The sequence below is a fragment of the Betta splendens genome, chromosome 10 (assembly GCF_900634795.4).
Source record: "Betta splendens chromosome 10, fBetSpl5.4, whole genome shotgun sequence".
Taxonomy (NCBI): Eukaryota; Metazoa; Chordata; class Actinopteri; order Anabantiformes; family Osphronemidae; genus Betta; species Betta splendens.
This window is the reverse complement of record NC_040890.2, coordinates 12,220,596-12,237,068: the sequence shown is the minus strand read 5'-3', so window position 1 is coordinate 12,237,068 and position 16,473 is coordinate 12,220,596. Positions and strand designations below refer to the sequence as shown.

Here is a 16,473-nt window from a genome sequence, read left to right as displayed (position 1 = left end):
ATGCTGAAATGAAACAGACTTATCTTCACCAGGCTTTCTACTTTCCTCATTTACTGAATCGTTGCGTTTATTGATGAACTACCAAGTCTTAACTTAGTTAAAACTTAAATGCACTCAGACAAACAAATCTAAAACAAATTAAATTATAAGCAAGCATTTATTCATACAGCAAACACAAGATACAATATTTCATTTAAAGTGTCCAAAATAAGGCAAGAGGATCCACAGCGAGTTCCTCAGGAGTCTGAGTTCCACCTCAGAGCCAGAAGACTACACATCCCAGAGGTTTGAAGGCAAGTACTGTACGCGTTGGTTCAACACGGCAGACGATGATGACGAATCAGGGCGGCAACAGTCCACTCTGTTCTCAGTCAACAAGCGAAGGCCAGAAACAAACAAAATCCACATGAAATTCCACATAAATGTGTCTCAAACTATTTTAAAGTAATCCTGTAAAATATAATTGAAAAACAGCACAGTTTTTGAGAGGTTCACTTTCAAGTACAAACAATATAAATTCAAACTAATGTCAATAATGAACAAACATAGTTTTCTCTGTTCATATTGGCCACTAATAAATAAAAGTCACAATCGTTTTAGTAATGATCCATTCGTTTCTGAGCTACAGTTAAATAATAGAACCACACAGTCCAGAGAAACCATACAAAGAAGAAACATTGTGCTGGGAAGTTTGATACACACTGGATTTGGCAAAGGCACAGTCACAACAGGCTTTTGGAGAATGGCTAGACTTAAAACAGACAGTCAAATGAATCAGACAACTTTATTTCCCCTCCTCAGTGATTTCTGTGTCTATTCAACATCGACTGACCACCAACTACCCTGTGAATGGTCACTCCATCAACCAACGTTGGGCCACATGCTTCATTAATGTGCAAATGAACTGCACTGTAGCAGCATCTGGTAAAAGACTTTAACAACTTTAACGAAACTTTAAGAAAAGGAGAAGCTAAACCTGACCCTGCTAGGCATGTGTGAACAATTTGAACCTATACTTAACATAAACCAGTCAAAGCAGATCAAGTTGGGACAACTTTATAGCAAATACACTAAGTAAAAGAACCTCATAACAAAAATACTTAGTAAAACAAACACATCTACTATGTACATAAATATTAACTACTGCTGTCTATGGCACAGAAACCTCCAAGAAACTAAATCAAAGGCCAATCAAATAAATTATTACTCAAAAGGAAGTGGAATCTTTCTATACATTCTGCTAGTGAGATAAACAAATGTTAATTGCAAAGCTCTTTATTGTACGACAGTGAAGCAGCAGGAGAAGAGAGGAGAGAGCAGTGTGCCTCACCATACATGGATCGGAAAGAACACAAGTAGACTGAGTCAGACTCGCTCGCCCCTCTCTCTCTCTCTCTGTCCCGCACACACTCACACGCACACCCCATCAGTATTTCAACACATATGTGCATATTCGCAGGCAACGTTTTGCACACATTCACCCTGCGTCTACAAAGGTTCTGGAAATGCTGGCCTCCGCTAAAACACATTCAAGTATCCATTAATAAAGTCCCTTCAAGTATTCATCACATTTTCAGGCTTCCCTTGGATTCACTTTTACAACAGAAGGAAATCACTTGACAAGATAAATGGGCAGTGGTATGTTGAAACGAGGGCGACAGATTAAATCAAATTACCAAAACCTAGACAGTCCCTCTGAAAGAAGTAGCCATTACCTTCAACACACACACCACTAATTATCCACCTCTGCACCTGAACATACAGGTGGGTGGAAGGTCACAGCATTATAACGACCAGAAAAGTCCACACCCAACAATTAGAGGATCAACTATCCGCTTCTAAGACGTTTTGGATGCTTCTGCCAGTAGTGTAGTGTCCAGTAGATCCACAATCATCCATTCATAAAGTTAATTGTCAGGTCCAGTTCCTTCAACATCTGGTGACGACAAGCAAGCAAACGTGAATTAAGAAGACGAAATACAGCACATACAGCAGCATTGTTCTGAGCTTGTTGCAGATGTGTGTTCGATGTGTTTTCGTTTTCACACATTAACTGTTATTGGCTATCTCAAGCATTGCCTTCGTGTACAGGTTTTATGCTGAGAAAACCTCACTTCTGTCCATCGGTGACACAGTCAGGCGAAAACACTGTTTGTGTATAAAGTGAGTCAGATCACTGAACTACGCACTTAGAAGACAATTATGTCTAAATTAAATATGTACAAACTAAATTTGAATGTTTGGATGTTTTAAGATCATCAGCCACCCTTTAAACCCAAATGGTTTTTAAGTTTAAAGTCAATGTTCATATTTATTTACTGGTACTGTACCCAGCACTATCAAATAACAGTAAAAGATGTCAGATCTTTCACAAAACCTGATAGTGTAGTTCTTGGGGCATAAAACCAAGTTTCAATCCGTCTCCTCTTCTTCTGGCTCCTTCTGAGAGGCTGGTACCACAGTTGTCCCTAATAAGCCTCTTCTCACAATGTAGGGACAGGAGGGGCCACTGGGGATGTCAGCGAACCCTGTGGGATTAGACGAGGGTTAGAGAAAATCTAACAAAAAGGACAGACACAAAACCAATGTTTTTTTTTAACATGTTTGGGCAAAGTGAAGTGTTGGAGTCAACGCACATGAACTTGGTGAACAGCTAAAGAAAGTTACCTTTCATCACCACCTCCGGCAGCCCATAGGGTTCATACTCTGTGTCGTCAAAGGCCGCTGACAGCTGCGTCCTGTTACGACGGATTCTTTCGGCTAGACGGGCCGGATCAGCCGGGATGGGAAAAGAACTTGCGAACAGCATTTTGTCGCCTGGCTCTGCTGCCTCAGATAATGGGCCAGGAGAGAGCGGCGGGGAGTCCTCCATGTGTTCTTCCTCCTCCTCCGTCTGTGTGAACACGCAGTGCAGCTCAGATGCTGCTCGGCCGCTGTGTGTACAGAGGCTCTCCTCTGTTTGACTGCCAATGCTTTTCATTTCTGTGCTGATGTCTGTCTTTGAAGACTCAACGATTTGTATAGAAATGTTTGGGTTGACCTCTTGATTTAACACCTGAGCCTCTGTTGATTTGGCCCTACATGCTTGTGAGACTTCAAGGAGATCTTTGGTAATTTGGTGTTGATGGATGTTTTCTGAAATCTGGATTAGTCCAATGTCTGACTTCTCTGTGTATTCTGATAAAATGGTACGTTGGACTCCGTTTTCTTTTTCCGACTCCTAAAACAAGAGAGGAAACATTACATGAGCAGTGCCAGTGTCAAAGCGCCCCCTTTTCCCCTGCTTTTAGTTATTTGCATGACACAACAGAGCTCTTTCCACAAAACGCTATGAGAAATGTTTTTTATATAGTTTACAAAATTAATAAAATGATTTGAAATTTACAAAGCCACACATATTTTATATACACAGAAGCTAAACAAATATGATATGTAAAACATTTACCTTGTCACCAGTGTCTAGCTGCTGAACTGCACATGTCTTTTCAGACGGATAAAGAATCTTTGTTTCGGAAACATTGATGTGCTCCAGTCTTAGGGTAAAAAACAACAAAGCTGTTAACGGATACCTACACAAGTTATAATAATTTAATGTTAAAACCTTCCTTGAATCAAAGTTAAGAAACAATAAAGCTTTAAGATGCACATACAAGTATAAATAATCTAATGTTTGCATTAAACAGGATTTAGTAATGTATTTATTTGGCATAGTATGAGTGTGTTACCTGGAGAACAACATGCGGCCTTGCAGTTTGTTGGAGGAGCAGGAGAGGAATAAGTCATCTTCCCTGGTGACGATCATTTTACCAGAGTCTCCCTGAGGACCCAGCAGCTGTTGCTGAGCCTGGCCATCGGGCTGCTGGTCTGAATGTGGGACTGCACAGAACTGGTCCTGAGTCTCTAATGTTGGAGCTGGCTGAGCGGCCAGTCTCCACACAACAAGCTCGTCTGCCTGCTGCTGGGTCTGCTCCGTGAGAGCCCAAACCTTGGCCCGCAGCGCCACCACCTGCACAAAAAGGCAAGACAAGACACTAAATGAATAACTTGAAAAATTATTCAGTGTACATTCATTGAAGTTAAACACATACTAAATGTAGATATTTCATATCCCTGTTCATATACATAATTTTTAGTATTATAGTGAAACACAAAACTGTACCTGTTGCTCCAGGTGCCTGATCTGAAGCTGAGACTCGTCCTCGTGTCCTTCTTCATCTCGTGGTGTCCTTTCATCTTCCCTTTGTTCACCTTCCATCATCCTCTCATTCTGCACTATTGATTCTACTTGTTCAAGACCAATGTCCTGTAAGATTTCTTGTCTTTTATTTAAAGCTAGTTTGCTGTTGTCTGGAATCGTCAATGTCTCTATTCTTTGTTTCAGAAGGTGATTCTCTTGTTGGAGGGCAAGCAGTTCTGCAACCACATCAGCTGTTCCTCCATTTTGAGTCCACTCATTGTCGCCCGTAACACAAGCAGAGTCACTGCTACTCAGAGTTTTGTCTGAATCTGTTGTGTCTGAGTGCTCGGACCCAAACGACTGCGCTTCACAGCTAGCAGATGTTGGTGTTTCAGGCCCAGAGGCCACAGTCTTTAATGTACCTGCTTTTCTTTGTATATTTAAGTCCTCATCTGCCAAGAGGACAGCACATTCCTTGTCCTGATTTGGCGGAAGCCCTGAGTTTGTCAATGACCTCTCGTCATCATCATCATCATCATCATAATCCTCTTTATCCCTCTGTTGTTCTTCATCCTGATCCTCTTTGTCCATCACCTCTGATTTTTCCCTTTCTTCCTGCTCTTTTTTGGCCTTGAGTGCATCCAGCGCTTGTCTGTGGTGCTGCAGTTCCTCTCCTTGGCTGACAAGGGCACTCTCCTTCTCATGCAGCTCTGTCAGAAGACCTGAGATATGCTGGCTCTGCTTTTCAAAGGCCATCGTCAGCTGCTGTGTCTGACGTGTCACCTAAGAACAAAGACAAGACAATAAGAAGGAAAAAAACTGAACAAGACAGACTCAAATTTCTGCAAGCACAACAAAATATGTATTGGCAGACTGTCAGGCTTATAATTGAAGGTTAACAAAATGTTTTTCTGATTTCTATTCAACTGTAGGTAGCACAGTACAAAGTCCTTCAGATGACAATATTAAGCCCAGCATACTTTGTCTTTGTTTCTACTGTTCGTGAATTATACCGATCACAACCGTTTCCTCCAAATTAGATTCATTCATTTTGCTATCCAGTATTTGTGAACGCTGATGGGTTTAAGAATCTGGACTAAAACTAAATTTGATTATCTACTCCAGATGTGGCACCTGTGGTGTTGTGAAGCTACTCTGTAGTGTTCATGTACTACTACATTCACAAGAATCCCACATAACGTACCTTGGAGGTGAGACACAGAAGCATCCTACTAGAGATATATAATATGCTTCTGCATCACAAACTGTTGTATCTGAACCAATGTATCATCATAAATAAGTCAAATAAAGTCTAGGCAGATGTGCAGTATGCAGATGTTTTACAGCACTGGGCAAAATGATAATTGTAGTTTGCAACTTCCAATACAACATCATTTGAGCCTATCAACATGTACTGTACCTGGTTCTGCAGTGCCTCCAGTTTGACCTGGTACTGGTTCGCTCGTTCCTTCTCCTTTGCATTCTCCTTCTCCAGACGCTCCACCTCTTTTGCCAAGTCAAAGGGAGCCAGCTCCACCTTTTTGTGATCAGATAGCAAACACCCTTCCTGACAGTTGTTTCTCATATCTTGTTGTCCTGATTGACCTTCAACTGACAGAGTAGAGCCTTCAGGATCTGTCACCAGTTGGTGTTCCTGCATGTCTTCTGCAGTTACCTGAGAAATAAGTGTGTTGTGTTCGTTTGTAGACGAACAGAGGAGACGCATGTTGTCGTTGTCACAGTCAACGATGTTGGAGTTGAACTCATCATCATGAAGAGTTAAGTAGGTAAGGGGACTGTTGGGAACTGAGGCTTTATCATGTTCCAATAAATCTCTTCTGCGCTTTACTTCTTGAAGTTCAGCTTGAAGTTCAGAGACTTTCATGAAGAACTCCTCCTTTTGTTCTCTGTCTTTGATGGTCATTTGAAGCCGCTCTTCTTCCTCTCTCTTTCGCTCTTCTCTTTCCATGGCCAGCTGGGCCTTCATCTCTGCTAACTGCGTCTTCAGCTGGATATTAAGCTCGATCATTTCACTCTTCCTTTCTTCAAGTTCATCGTTTTTCTCCTCCTGCTCCTCTCTTCCCTTCTTTTCTCCATCCTCCCTGCTTTTCTTTATCTCAGTTTGCAGAGCAGCCATAGATTTCTTCAGCCTTTCTGTTTCAGCTCTCTCACTCTCCAGCTGTGCCCTCCATACCTTCTCCTGCTCCTCTTTCTCTACTACCTGGGTAGCACGTTTGCGGCTCAGCTGTTTGAGACGTGTCCTGGCTTCTGCTTCGGCTCGTCGTTGGGCTTCCAAGTCCTCGAGTCGTTTTTGGAGTTCTTCTTTCAAATCACACAGTTCTGAACGCAGCATGGCATTCTCCCTTTTGAAGTCTTCAGAAGCCTTGGCAGGGTCTGACATAGAGCTGTTAGCTGTTGTATCAGCAGCAGAGGAAGTAGGCGTTACATCGTCAAACATTGTGTGCTTGTCCGTCCCACAGCTTTCACAGTCATTTCTACGCTTGTTCTCGTCCTCATTACATCTCTTTTGGTGTTTTCCCTTTTGGAAACTCTCAGAGTCTAGAGAGGTAGGAACAGTGATGTGTTCTGAGTCGATACCCTCACCAGGCTCTCTGTCGGTGGGGTAAGATGCTGAAATCTCCACCCTTCTTTCCTCCACGCCTTCATCCCTTTTCCACTCAGTTCGGGAGGCACTGGTTTGCCTTGTGGCGTGACTTGATGGTCGAGAATGAGTAGAATAAGAGTAAGAAGGCTGGGAAGAGATGCTCTGTCCTCCAGGGCAAAACTGTACAGGTTGGAGGGGTGCTGCAGGTTTTTGCTCTGAATTTCAAACACAAATACATAAAAACACGTTCATTTAATTACAGATCAAAGGTGCAGTTAGAGAATGACAGACTGTAGAAAAGAAAGTGAATAAAAACCTGTGTGTTTGTTTTTTGAATGCTGGTATATGTATGATTCTTGTGTTAATTAAAACTGCCCAGCAGAGGACAGCAGTGGGTCAACATTAAGTAATAGTTATTTCACATCTAAATTCTAAATGTATATAATTAGTTTATTATTATTATGCCAACCAAATAAACAGAAGGAATCCTACCAATTACCTCCATAGCCAGAGAGAAAAGACCAGGGCAAACAATTAACGTCATTGTAAACGTCATCAGTCATAATTTCTGATTTGTCCCACCTCTGACCCACAGCTAATTTCTCACCCTGCAGCTCCTTGATAAGCTGCATAGCATCATTTAGCTCTTCTGCCAGTCTTTTCCCCTCCTCCTCCAGGGTTCGCTCTCTCTTCTTGCTCTGCTCCAGACTCACGGCCACACCCTCTGCCTCACGCACCGCTTCCTAATGTGAGGGCAAACAACACAAATGAGGTGGAGTGACCATATTCAAAGTCTCTACATTGAGCTGTTGGCTTGGCTATTTAAATTCTTAATTTTTGTTTATTTTGTCTATTAAATGCTGAGTTGCGGATACATCTTTCTTACATTTTCTTATCTTGGCTACATGACAAAGTGTAGTAGAACCGAACCTGTATTACACACGGTCAATAGGACCGTAGTAGTGTAAAGCTAGTTTAGAGGTCTCTCCTTGAAAAAGTCACTAGTATATAGCATTATTTCAATGAGAAAATAATAAGACAACTAAACCTACCATCAATTGTTTAGCAAGATTTTCTTAAACAATTGATGGTAGAAATAAATGAAAGAAATGAATGTATAGTATACACCCACTGCTCAGTTAATGAATAATTGACACATGCAGACCTTAACACACTAGACTTGGAATGTCAGCATTTGTGTATATTACCATGAGTTTGGCTTGAGTCTGCGCTTCTTTCTTCAAGCTTTCCTGCAGCTGTTTCTCCGTCCACTGCAGCTTCTCTTTCAGTGTATCCAATTCTTTCTCCAACATCTGCTTCTGTAGAGACAGCTGATAAAGGATATTATGACTCAACAGCTGCTAAATAAATGAGGAAATAAAAGTAAAGAAGGCTGAATGTAAAGGCCGTGAGAACAACAGCAGGTACAGCAGAAACAGCACGAACAAATGAAATAAATGAATGTCTGTTAAGAACCAGGGAAAGGAACAGGAAGCAGGAGAGCAATAAGGATCAATAGGCAAGCATAGGTTGTGTCTAATGTATTGTCTACCTCCCTGGGGAAACTAGCAAATTGCACTAATCTGATCAACTGTCTACAAGTACTGCATGTCATGAGCAGCGTGTGTGTACCAATAATTTCAAGTACTTTAGTTAGTTTAATGTAGCTATTCCAAACTAATTGGAGCAGCTACACTAAACTAATTTGTATAACAAATGGTTGTTCCCCTGCATTACAGTATGGCTTTTAAACTGTACAGACTTGTTATTTGTTTTCTTTGCCTCCTTATGTTAATACAGTCTGCATGAATCTGTAAGTACAAGGGTAAATACAGCTGATGCTGTTGTGTTTGTGTAGCAGTTACTAGAAAAGTAATTTTAAAAACAAAGGCTTAGTTCTACAATATTACTTAATATTTATGACCAAGCCCAGAAATACATAATGTGCCATCTGTTATCTCAGGAAGCAGATGTCATTTTCTGCAAAACACCAACGCTGCTCATGAATTAGGCCCATGTGAGTTTTAGTAATGGAATTATCAGTTCACTTGTGGCATTCAAATACCAAGAGAAGCTTCTATTGTCAGGTTGTGTGGGGTTACTCATGACCAGAAACTGCATGAATATGCAAACCTCTAAAGTAAAGCACAAGGTGCACAAGTGTGTCGTCATGGATTGGTTTTGACACAAACTGTGCCTCTATTCTACAGTATGTTTACAATATGTATGTGTTCATTGTTAAGATGTATTGCACTACATCTAAAAACTGCTAGATATTAAAAATGTGTTATCATTCTGCTGAAGAACACAACAACATTCCTTCACGCAAAAGAAATCCAAAGAAAAGTAATGTAAAACACCATGTCTTAAAGCCCATACACAGTCCTGCTTCTCTGTGTTCATGCAAATTCCCTCAAACACACACCCTCTTACAAATCCTCCAATGATATTCACCTTCATCCTGCCACCATGCCTTCACACCTACAGTATCATGACGACAACTCAATTTTCCCAAACAAGTTATGAGTCATTATTTTGATTCATGCCTTCACAACAAAACCATTCTGCACTGTCAAACGCAATCACACTGTCATTACCTTCAATCTTTCCACTAGGGAGGAGCCAAGAGGTGAGAGGGACATGGAGAGGAGAGTGGGTGGGGGAGGAGAAAATGGGAAAACAGAGAGCAAGAGATAACAAGAATAAGAAGAAAGTGTGGGACTGAGACTAAGATAAGCTCATGGACCTTTGGTACAAATAACACAAGTCCCAGGAGAATAAAAAGAGACAGACGAAAAGCAGGAAAGAGAAACAGGAAATTGCTGAAAAAAACAGAACACACATACAAACAAAATATGTATATAACAATGTGTGCATGATATCATACTAGTTTCCAGGTTTTGTTCAAATAAATGTGCGTGTATTACAGGTATAGTAGAAGGCTTGTTTTCAATGAGCAGGTTGTGCGCTTGTGTGTATGTACCTTGTCAGCCTGAGCCTGCAGGGCATTGTGCAGTGTTCTAGCTTGCTGCAGCTCTTGGTTGAGTTTGTTCATCTCCTGCTGATGTTGCTTTTCCATACACTGTCTCTCTTTCTGAAACTCCATCAAATCCTGAAACACACAACAAAATTTGAAAGTGTATTTTCAACTGAGACATAAAACATTTTATATGTAAGTAGAAAGTAAAAAAGAAACACAAATTAATCTAAAAATCCACAAATACTAATTGGAATTAGTTGTTTCTGATTTCTCTTCATTTTGAATGATACCATCCGTGAATCTCACCCTCTGATGTTGTTTCTCCAGCTCCTTAATGCGCGACTGATGCTGTAGTCGGCTGCTCTCAGCATTTTGCCTGTGACATTTAAGCTCTTCTTGCACCTGCTTCAGACGCTGCTCAGCTCCTAATGCCTGTCATGCATTGTACATATACATTATATTACATATACGTTAACACATCTGTTGATTTTAACTTTGTAAACCACAGTAACCAGGTTAAATTAGAGCTTAAAATTTAAGTTAAGTGAGGGTGTAAGAAGAAAAATATTCACAGTATGTGGTAACAGACCAGGAGAAACACATCTTAACATCTGTCTGACAACCTTTCACTAACAAACTACACAACTTACAGATTATTAAGCTAAAAGCTTTTCTTTGCATATTTCCACACAGTAGCAGCAGTAATGCATGTTTACCCGTTCACTCTCCTGGGTTATGCGGGCTTGTGTTTTCTGCAGGCTGAGCTCCTTGGCAGTCAGCTCCTTCTTGCATTGCACCATTTCGCCCTGAGTCGCCTTCAACATAGTGTCCTTCACAGACAACTCCTCTTCCAGAGAAGACACATGACTCCGAATTTCTGATAAAGACTCTGATAGATGAACCAAGCATACGGAGAGACAGAGAGAGAATTAGATAGATATGAACCATGTCTGAGAATTAATACATATACATATCTTAAATTGTGTTATAGTACATCACAAAACAAAAATCAACTATCATTGGAAGTTAAACAGACTAAAAAGAGGGCATTTAAATTCAATTCTTGGGTAAACTGGAATTACACTACACAAATCTGGCAAACACTGTGCCCTCACTGTTTTTAAATCGGTGTTGTATTAGTCTTAAAGTGGGCGTGTTGAAAAGCAGACTTCCGCAATTGCATAAAAACAAAATATGCCTTGAGACAGTCTGTCATCCTGTAACGTCCTCAAGAACCACACCTGTTTGTGCAAGCTATTATGTGCTGGATTTACTACAAATTACCCTTTAATTACTATCTATTATTACTGTCACAGCCTTCCACATGAAAACACTGTATAGATATTGAGTTTTAAATTATAACAGGTGACTGGGTGACAAATAGGCAAGGCAATTGATTTTTCAGCTAATCATGAAAAGTCAACAACTCATTGTGAAGGGGTTTAATAAGGTCGATCCATACTAACTAACTGGTTCACTGACACTGACTTATGCTGTATGATACACTCAGGCCTGGATATTCTAGACTTTTTAAAAAGAAGGAGCAATGTTAATTGTCTTACTTTTTCCCTCCGTTACTTTATTTTGCACAAAAATACTAAACTGAAGTAAACTGATGCTGAAGGTTTTGTGTTGTTTTAACTATCGATATTTGTATTTTGTAATGTATATGTATACTAGAGTAGGAATAATCTAATTAAAGCATAGAGATTTTACTAAAGTCAACCAGAGAAAACACCTACAGTATAACTTAAATTTGAAAAAAAAAACTATTTGTGGGAAGAGGAGCATGATAAAAACAGCTAAGTAAACACTGCACAGCCCTACCCTGCTGTGCCCTAGCACAATGTTTTACAGTGGAACGTCCTCTTCCCCCCTGACTAAACACACAAAGCCAAAGAGTTGTACTGTCTGTATCCCAATTATAAAGTGTACAAAGACATACTGTACTCTACCAGACAAAGTTGGCCTGGGAGTGGGCAAAGGAGTGAGCCTTGGATTTACCTCTTAGGTACAGTAACACTTTTATATTGAGAAAGCGCAATGTAGTAGTGCTTCATTTACCTGTACTTAGTTAAACTATATTTTATAATTACAACAGTCATGTCAGCTTTTGTTGGTGAGGTTTTCACGTATCGGAACAATTTTTGTATTTGCTGTGTATAAGGTTTTTGTATAAGGTTGGTCCAAAACGTTGACTTTTATAAACAGCATCTGAAAAGCTATTTGTCGGACACTGTTTATACAGATGTGTATAATGTTGTTGTATTGGAGTAATGCCAAAACTAATTTACTAACTAATTTAAAACTGTTAAATTATGAAAACTAAACCCACAAAACAGAACTGAAATTATTAATGCAAATCAGGGAGTAAAAGCCAGAAGATCTGTTAACTTCAGCCCATGCTGGGTCTAGTTCTTACTTTCAGTTACTCAGAATAAGTTTTAACCATGCTCACTGTCTGTCTCTGCCCTGGGGTCCGACTCCCTCTCACAAACTCCCTCTGACTGGCCTTGACTGACGACATGCGTGAGGGGTGTCTGGGGAGAAGATGGGGATCGTCTTCTGGCGGCTGGCCTGGACTCGTCCCGCTCCCACGGAAATGCAGGCAAGGGAGTGGAAGTCTCTGATTGGGATGTACTCTTGTATTGCTGTTGGGGCAATGAAGCTGTAGCCATGTCTGAGAACTGGAGCCGCTGGGGAAAGAAGAAGAACATGATAAATAGAGATAAAATAGATAATAATTCTTGCTCACAAGAATCTCTAGCTTCTGTGCAATGTAAAGTGAGAACATGTACCAGAACCTCATATAATCGTAGGCATACAGGTTCACAGAGGATGAGGCCAATGGTTTCAAAAATATAGCTTACAGAGGCCCAATGGAGCAGCATGACTCACCAATGTGTTTTAATAGCATTCAAAAAACAACTTGGCTCTATAGCAAAAACGAACAGCGATTAGAAACCATGTGGCTAAACACAACCCATGAAATAAACAACACACTTATTTTATTACCCTTTAAACAAGAAGTCGTGACAACAACAACTTTCAGTGAAAGTAAAAAAGTTCAGTGTAAACGTCATGAACTAAGTCAACCTCCTTATTGAGAGAACAAGAGCTTTGCAATCGAGCAAGTTGAAATGCTCCTTCAACATTAATGTTGATTTAACATATACCATATTAGATTATGGTGGTACTTACTCGGACATGAAGTGCGCGGCTCTGTCCTTCATCTCGCTGCCCTACTCTCTCCTCCTTTCTGCTACCTACAGGGCAAAGACACAGCATATGAACTAATCTTGGGTTCTTCCAGCCAAAAAGCCTGAATGGAAGGCAGCAGTGAATCCCTCAGTGTAACAACCAGAGAACAAAGAGGAAAGAAAACCCCGGACAGTGTGGGGCTAGTAAAGGATAGGAGCTAAAGGAGATTATTTATAGCATCAGTGCTCACTTGGGAGTCTTGTGGTTTTCTGTTTAATTTTCCAAACTGTACAGTGCATTAATAACAACATTAAAAACCTTCAGAGACAAAAAAAGAACTGTACCATTATGATCCCAGGGTGAGTGAGTATTCCAGCAGGGTGTGGAATACACAGTGGTGTCTGCTAACAACTTCTCCAACTCTGCCTCCAGCCTGCCAGAGTCATGGAAGAAATAAGAGAAACACAACAGAGGATGACGCAGGTGAGAAAGAGGGACCACAATATACTGTAGTAAGATAAGCCACTCTCAACTCTATTATTGTCACTGCGTACACAGCAACAACAGATTAAATGATGCCAAGATTTTTACCTTTTGACTTCCTGTGCGAGTTTGCTGTTGAGTGTTCGAGCAGACTCGAGCTGGCCTTCCAAAGAGCATACTTGAGCCTGCTTGATTTGAAGCTCCTGGGTCAGGCGATCACAGCTAGTACCTGCTGCTTTAGCCTCATCCCGGACACTCTGGAGCTCTCTCTGCATAGACTGGAGCTCCACACGTACCGCATCATACTGAACAGAAGAAGAAAGATGAAAAGCAGGACAAATAATTGAAACAGAGCAGAACAAACAGAAAAACATGTTTTACAATTATTGAATAAAAGTCTCTTGGTTTCTAATTAATTACATTATTTGACAACAACTCATACCAATAAGCTCGGAATAGCACCATTAGAAAACAATTCAGGAATCGAACAAAGCTACATATGTACCTTCACAGTTTGTTTTTCGTGGCCGGCATAAAGGTTATCCAACTGGAGTTGTTTCTGCTTGTTCTCTCTAGACAGTCGCTCCTGCTGGACCTGGAGATCCTTCACTTTTTGGAGGACCCGTCCAGACAGCCCCACTGTCCAGTCTTCCTCCGCCCAGCTCATCTCTTTCTGCCTGAGCCTGACAGGGTTAAAAAAATACCAGTGCAAATGTTTTACTTTTGAATAAGAATGAATAAGAAAAGAACTACATTCTTTTGAATCATAAATAGGGAAAGATGTTTTCTGAGAAATGGGTGTGGTTTATTATATTACATACACAAGACAATGAGCCAGCTGACCTGAAGTATTCGTGTTTGACAGATCCAGAATTACATTACTGTTCCTGGAGCCATGTGAGTAAATCATCCAGCAACACAGTCTGAAAAAAAGAAAGTGCAGTCCTGTAAAATAATATGCAGGTAATTGAATGTCAACCTTTTTGTGACATAGGATTCAATCCACCTCACGTGAATCTAAACATATTTTAGTCATCTACGCTCCTGGCAGTGACTTCTGTCTTGAATATGTTTTGTTACTAAGGCTTTTAACCCTTGAGGGAGATGCTGGTTGTCACCACTGGGCAGTTGTGAGTCAGTGTTTTCCAAATCAAGCTCCATGTTGCGTTTCCAAAGCACTTCAAGCTGAGAATAAATCCCCTCTCTAGTCTCTGCCGATATATATATATATATACACACACACACAGATATATATTCAAACAAAAACTGGACATTTTAGATTTAAACAGGCTACATCAAACCTGAAAACTGTTTTAGAAAGAACAAAATAAAAAGTGTCAGACTACAAATGTGCATGTATCACATGTATCAGAACTGTTTATATATGGGTAGCGATTGTGCAGGTTGTGCACACATACGCAGTACAGTAATGATGAAAGGAATGAAGAAAAGCCTGATTGAAAACAAGGGCCTGAAGAAACCTGCGAGGTTTATTCTGAAATCTGATGTACATGCACTCCAGACAGAGATTGTGTTTATGGTTTTGAGAACAGGAATGGCAGACATATTTAGCTGTAAAGAAGAATTGTATTGTATACACTTAACATAATGCCCCAAATAAATGTAACACACAGAAACTGACTCCATTACTTGTGAGGTGGTATACAGGTTACGGCTTATCACAGTAACATGTATGGCTTATTTCAAGCTGGAAATATTTGATGCAGATCTTTCTCCACACTCTTCTCATATTTCCTGTTTTTCCCTACAGTAAACTTGAAAATACGCCTCCACCGCATTACTCAATGTGAAAACATCAGCACATAAACACAGCTGCCCCGAAAACAGAAGAGATCAGGAGTTATAAAAACACGTACAGTTTATTGTTGTTTTTATTTGCTAATAGATTTCGCACGTCACCTCTGCTAATTAAGAGCATATTTCACGATGTTAACAAACATCAAAATAATAAATAATGGATACTTTTACAATGACTGACAACAATGGCCACCTTACTGTATCATCAGGGGTCCAAAGAACACAAAGAAAGAACTTACAAAGATCAAAACGTGGGCTGAACCAGAACTCTGTCTGTCAGCGTTCGTTCCATCAGCGGTCAGTAACTGACGTTAACTTAGCAGTGATGCTAGCTAGCCGCTCAATGGAGCTACTTACCATCCGCTGTAGAGTCACAACGGGCGTCAGTCGCTGGGGGAACTCTCACAGAGCTGCGACTCCGTCGTTTATATCAAACAACAGGTGTTCGCCTTAACAAGACGTCGGCGCCAAACAGAACCGAGCTAACGCCAAAACCCAACTGACAGTTTTCATACAAGGAGCCGCGCGCCTCACGCAGCTGACATAGAACGAGGGGCACGAGGCGGGGCGGGGCTAGTGACGTAGCAGTGGAATGTTTTGGGAAAAGTCCTCGCGGCTGGTTGACCCGCTGATGACCTCTAGTGACAACATCTGTCCACAGACGCCACGGCGTCTTCAGGAAGTTTAAATATTAACTGGCTTTTATTGTAAATACTTCTCATATCATTACAGCAAATGGGAACACTGATAGCATCAATGGGGAATTATGTGGTAAGTAAGTCAATAGGTAAATAGCTTGTGTTTTGTAATTGCAGCAATTCCAGTTTCTAATATTTTTTAATCCAGTATAAATTAAATTGAAGAATAGTTTTTACTGCTGCAATTGCCACACTGTCAAGCAAATCTGGACTATACCTGGATATGGCCTGCATAATATCAACATCATCATTCATATGTCATTTAGAAACCCATGCAGCCTTACTCCACCAAGAACTCCACATTATCTCTAAGATTACAATAAATATTTTTTACTTTGATTGTTTTCATTTTGCAGCTAAACACAGGTAAACTTTCCTATTATAAAATAATCATTAATTAAAAAATATCCTGTAGCCTTATTTACATGAAGACCTGATGTCAAATGTCAACAATGGACAACAATGGGTTTTTTAGGCATTCTTGTGTCATTATGGAGTCAGATAATTAGAA

The 16,473-nt window shown here is 40.4% G+C and overlaps 1 protein-coding gene across 3 annotated transcripts; it reads right to left on the bottom strand.

The window, feature by feature from the left end:
• Positions 1–138: 138 nt before the first annotated feature.
• Positions 139–15,827, bottom strand: si:dkeyp-115e12.6 (centromere protein F). 3 transcript variants are annotated; one of them, XM_055512258.1, is made up of 19 exons: positions 15,622–15,827; positions 14,268–14,369; positions 13,952–14,129; positions 13,555–13,751; positions 13,308–13,396; positions 12,964–13,028; positions 12,221–12,458; positions 10,479–10,651; positions 10,069–10,194; positions 9,766–9,894; positions 7,991–8,113; positions 7,390–7,525; positions 5,598–6,997; positions 4,160–4,960; positions 3,726–4,006; positions 3,446–3,533; positions 2,668–3,220; positions 2,378–2,528; positions 139–1,936 (listed from the first exon to the last, which is right to left on the bottom strand). In XM_055512258.1, exons 2-18 carry the CDS (start codon positions 14,354–14,356, stop codon positions 2,413–2,415), a joined length of 4,782 nt encoding a protein of 1,593 aa, XP_055368233.1. In that variant the 5' UTR covers positions 14,357–14,369; positions 15,622–15,827; the 3' UTR covers positions 139–1,936; positions 2,378–2,412. The 3 variants fall into 3 exon arrangements, with proteins under 3 accessions (XP_055368233.1, XP_055368234.1, XP_029021445.1); XM_055512259.1 differs by having other exon boundaries at positions 139–361; XM_029165612.3 differs by having other exon boundaries at positions 14,290–14,369; positions 15,622–15,826.
• Between the last annotated feature and the right edge of the window lie 646 nt (positions 15,828–16,473).

Coding starts and splice junctions, on each gene's coding strand:
- si:dkeyp-115e12.6 (XM_055512258.1), bottom strand. CDS start 14,356: ATGATTTACTCACATGGCTCCAGGAACAGTAATGTAATTCTGGATCTG. Junction 13,752..13,951: donor ACGAAAAACAAACTGTGAAG/GTACATATGTAG, acceptor TCTTCTGTTCAG/TATGATGCGGTACGTGTGGA. Junction 9,895..10,068: donor TGGAGAAACAACATCAGAGG/GTGAGATTCACG, acceptor TGTGTGTTTCAG/GATTTGATGGAGTTTCAGAA.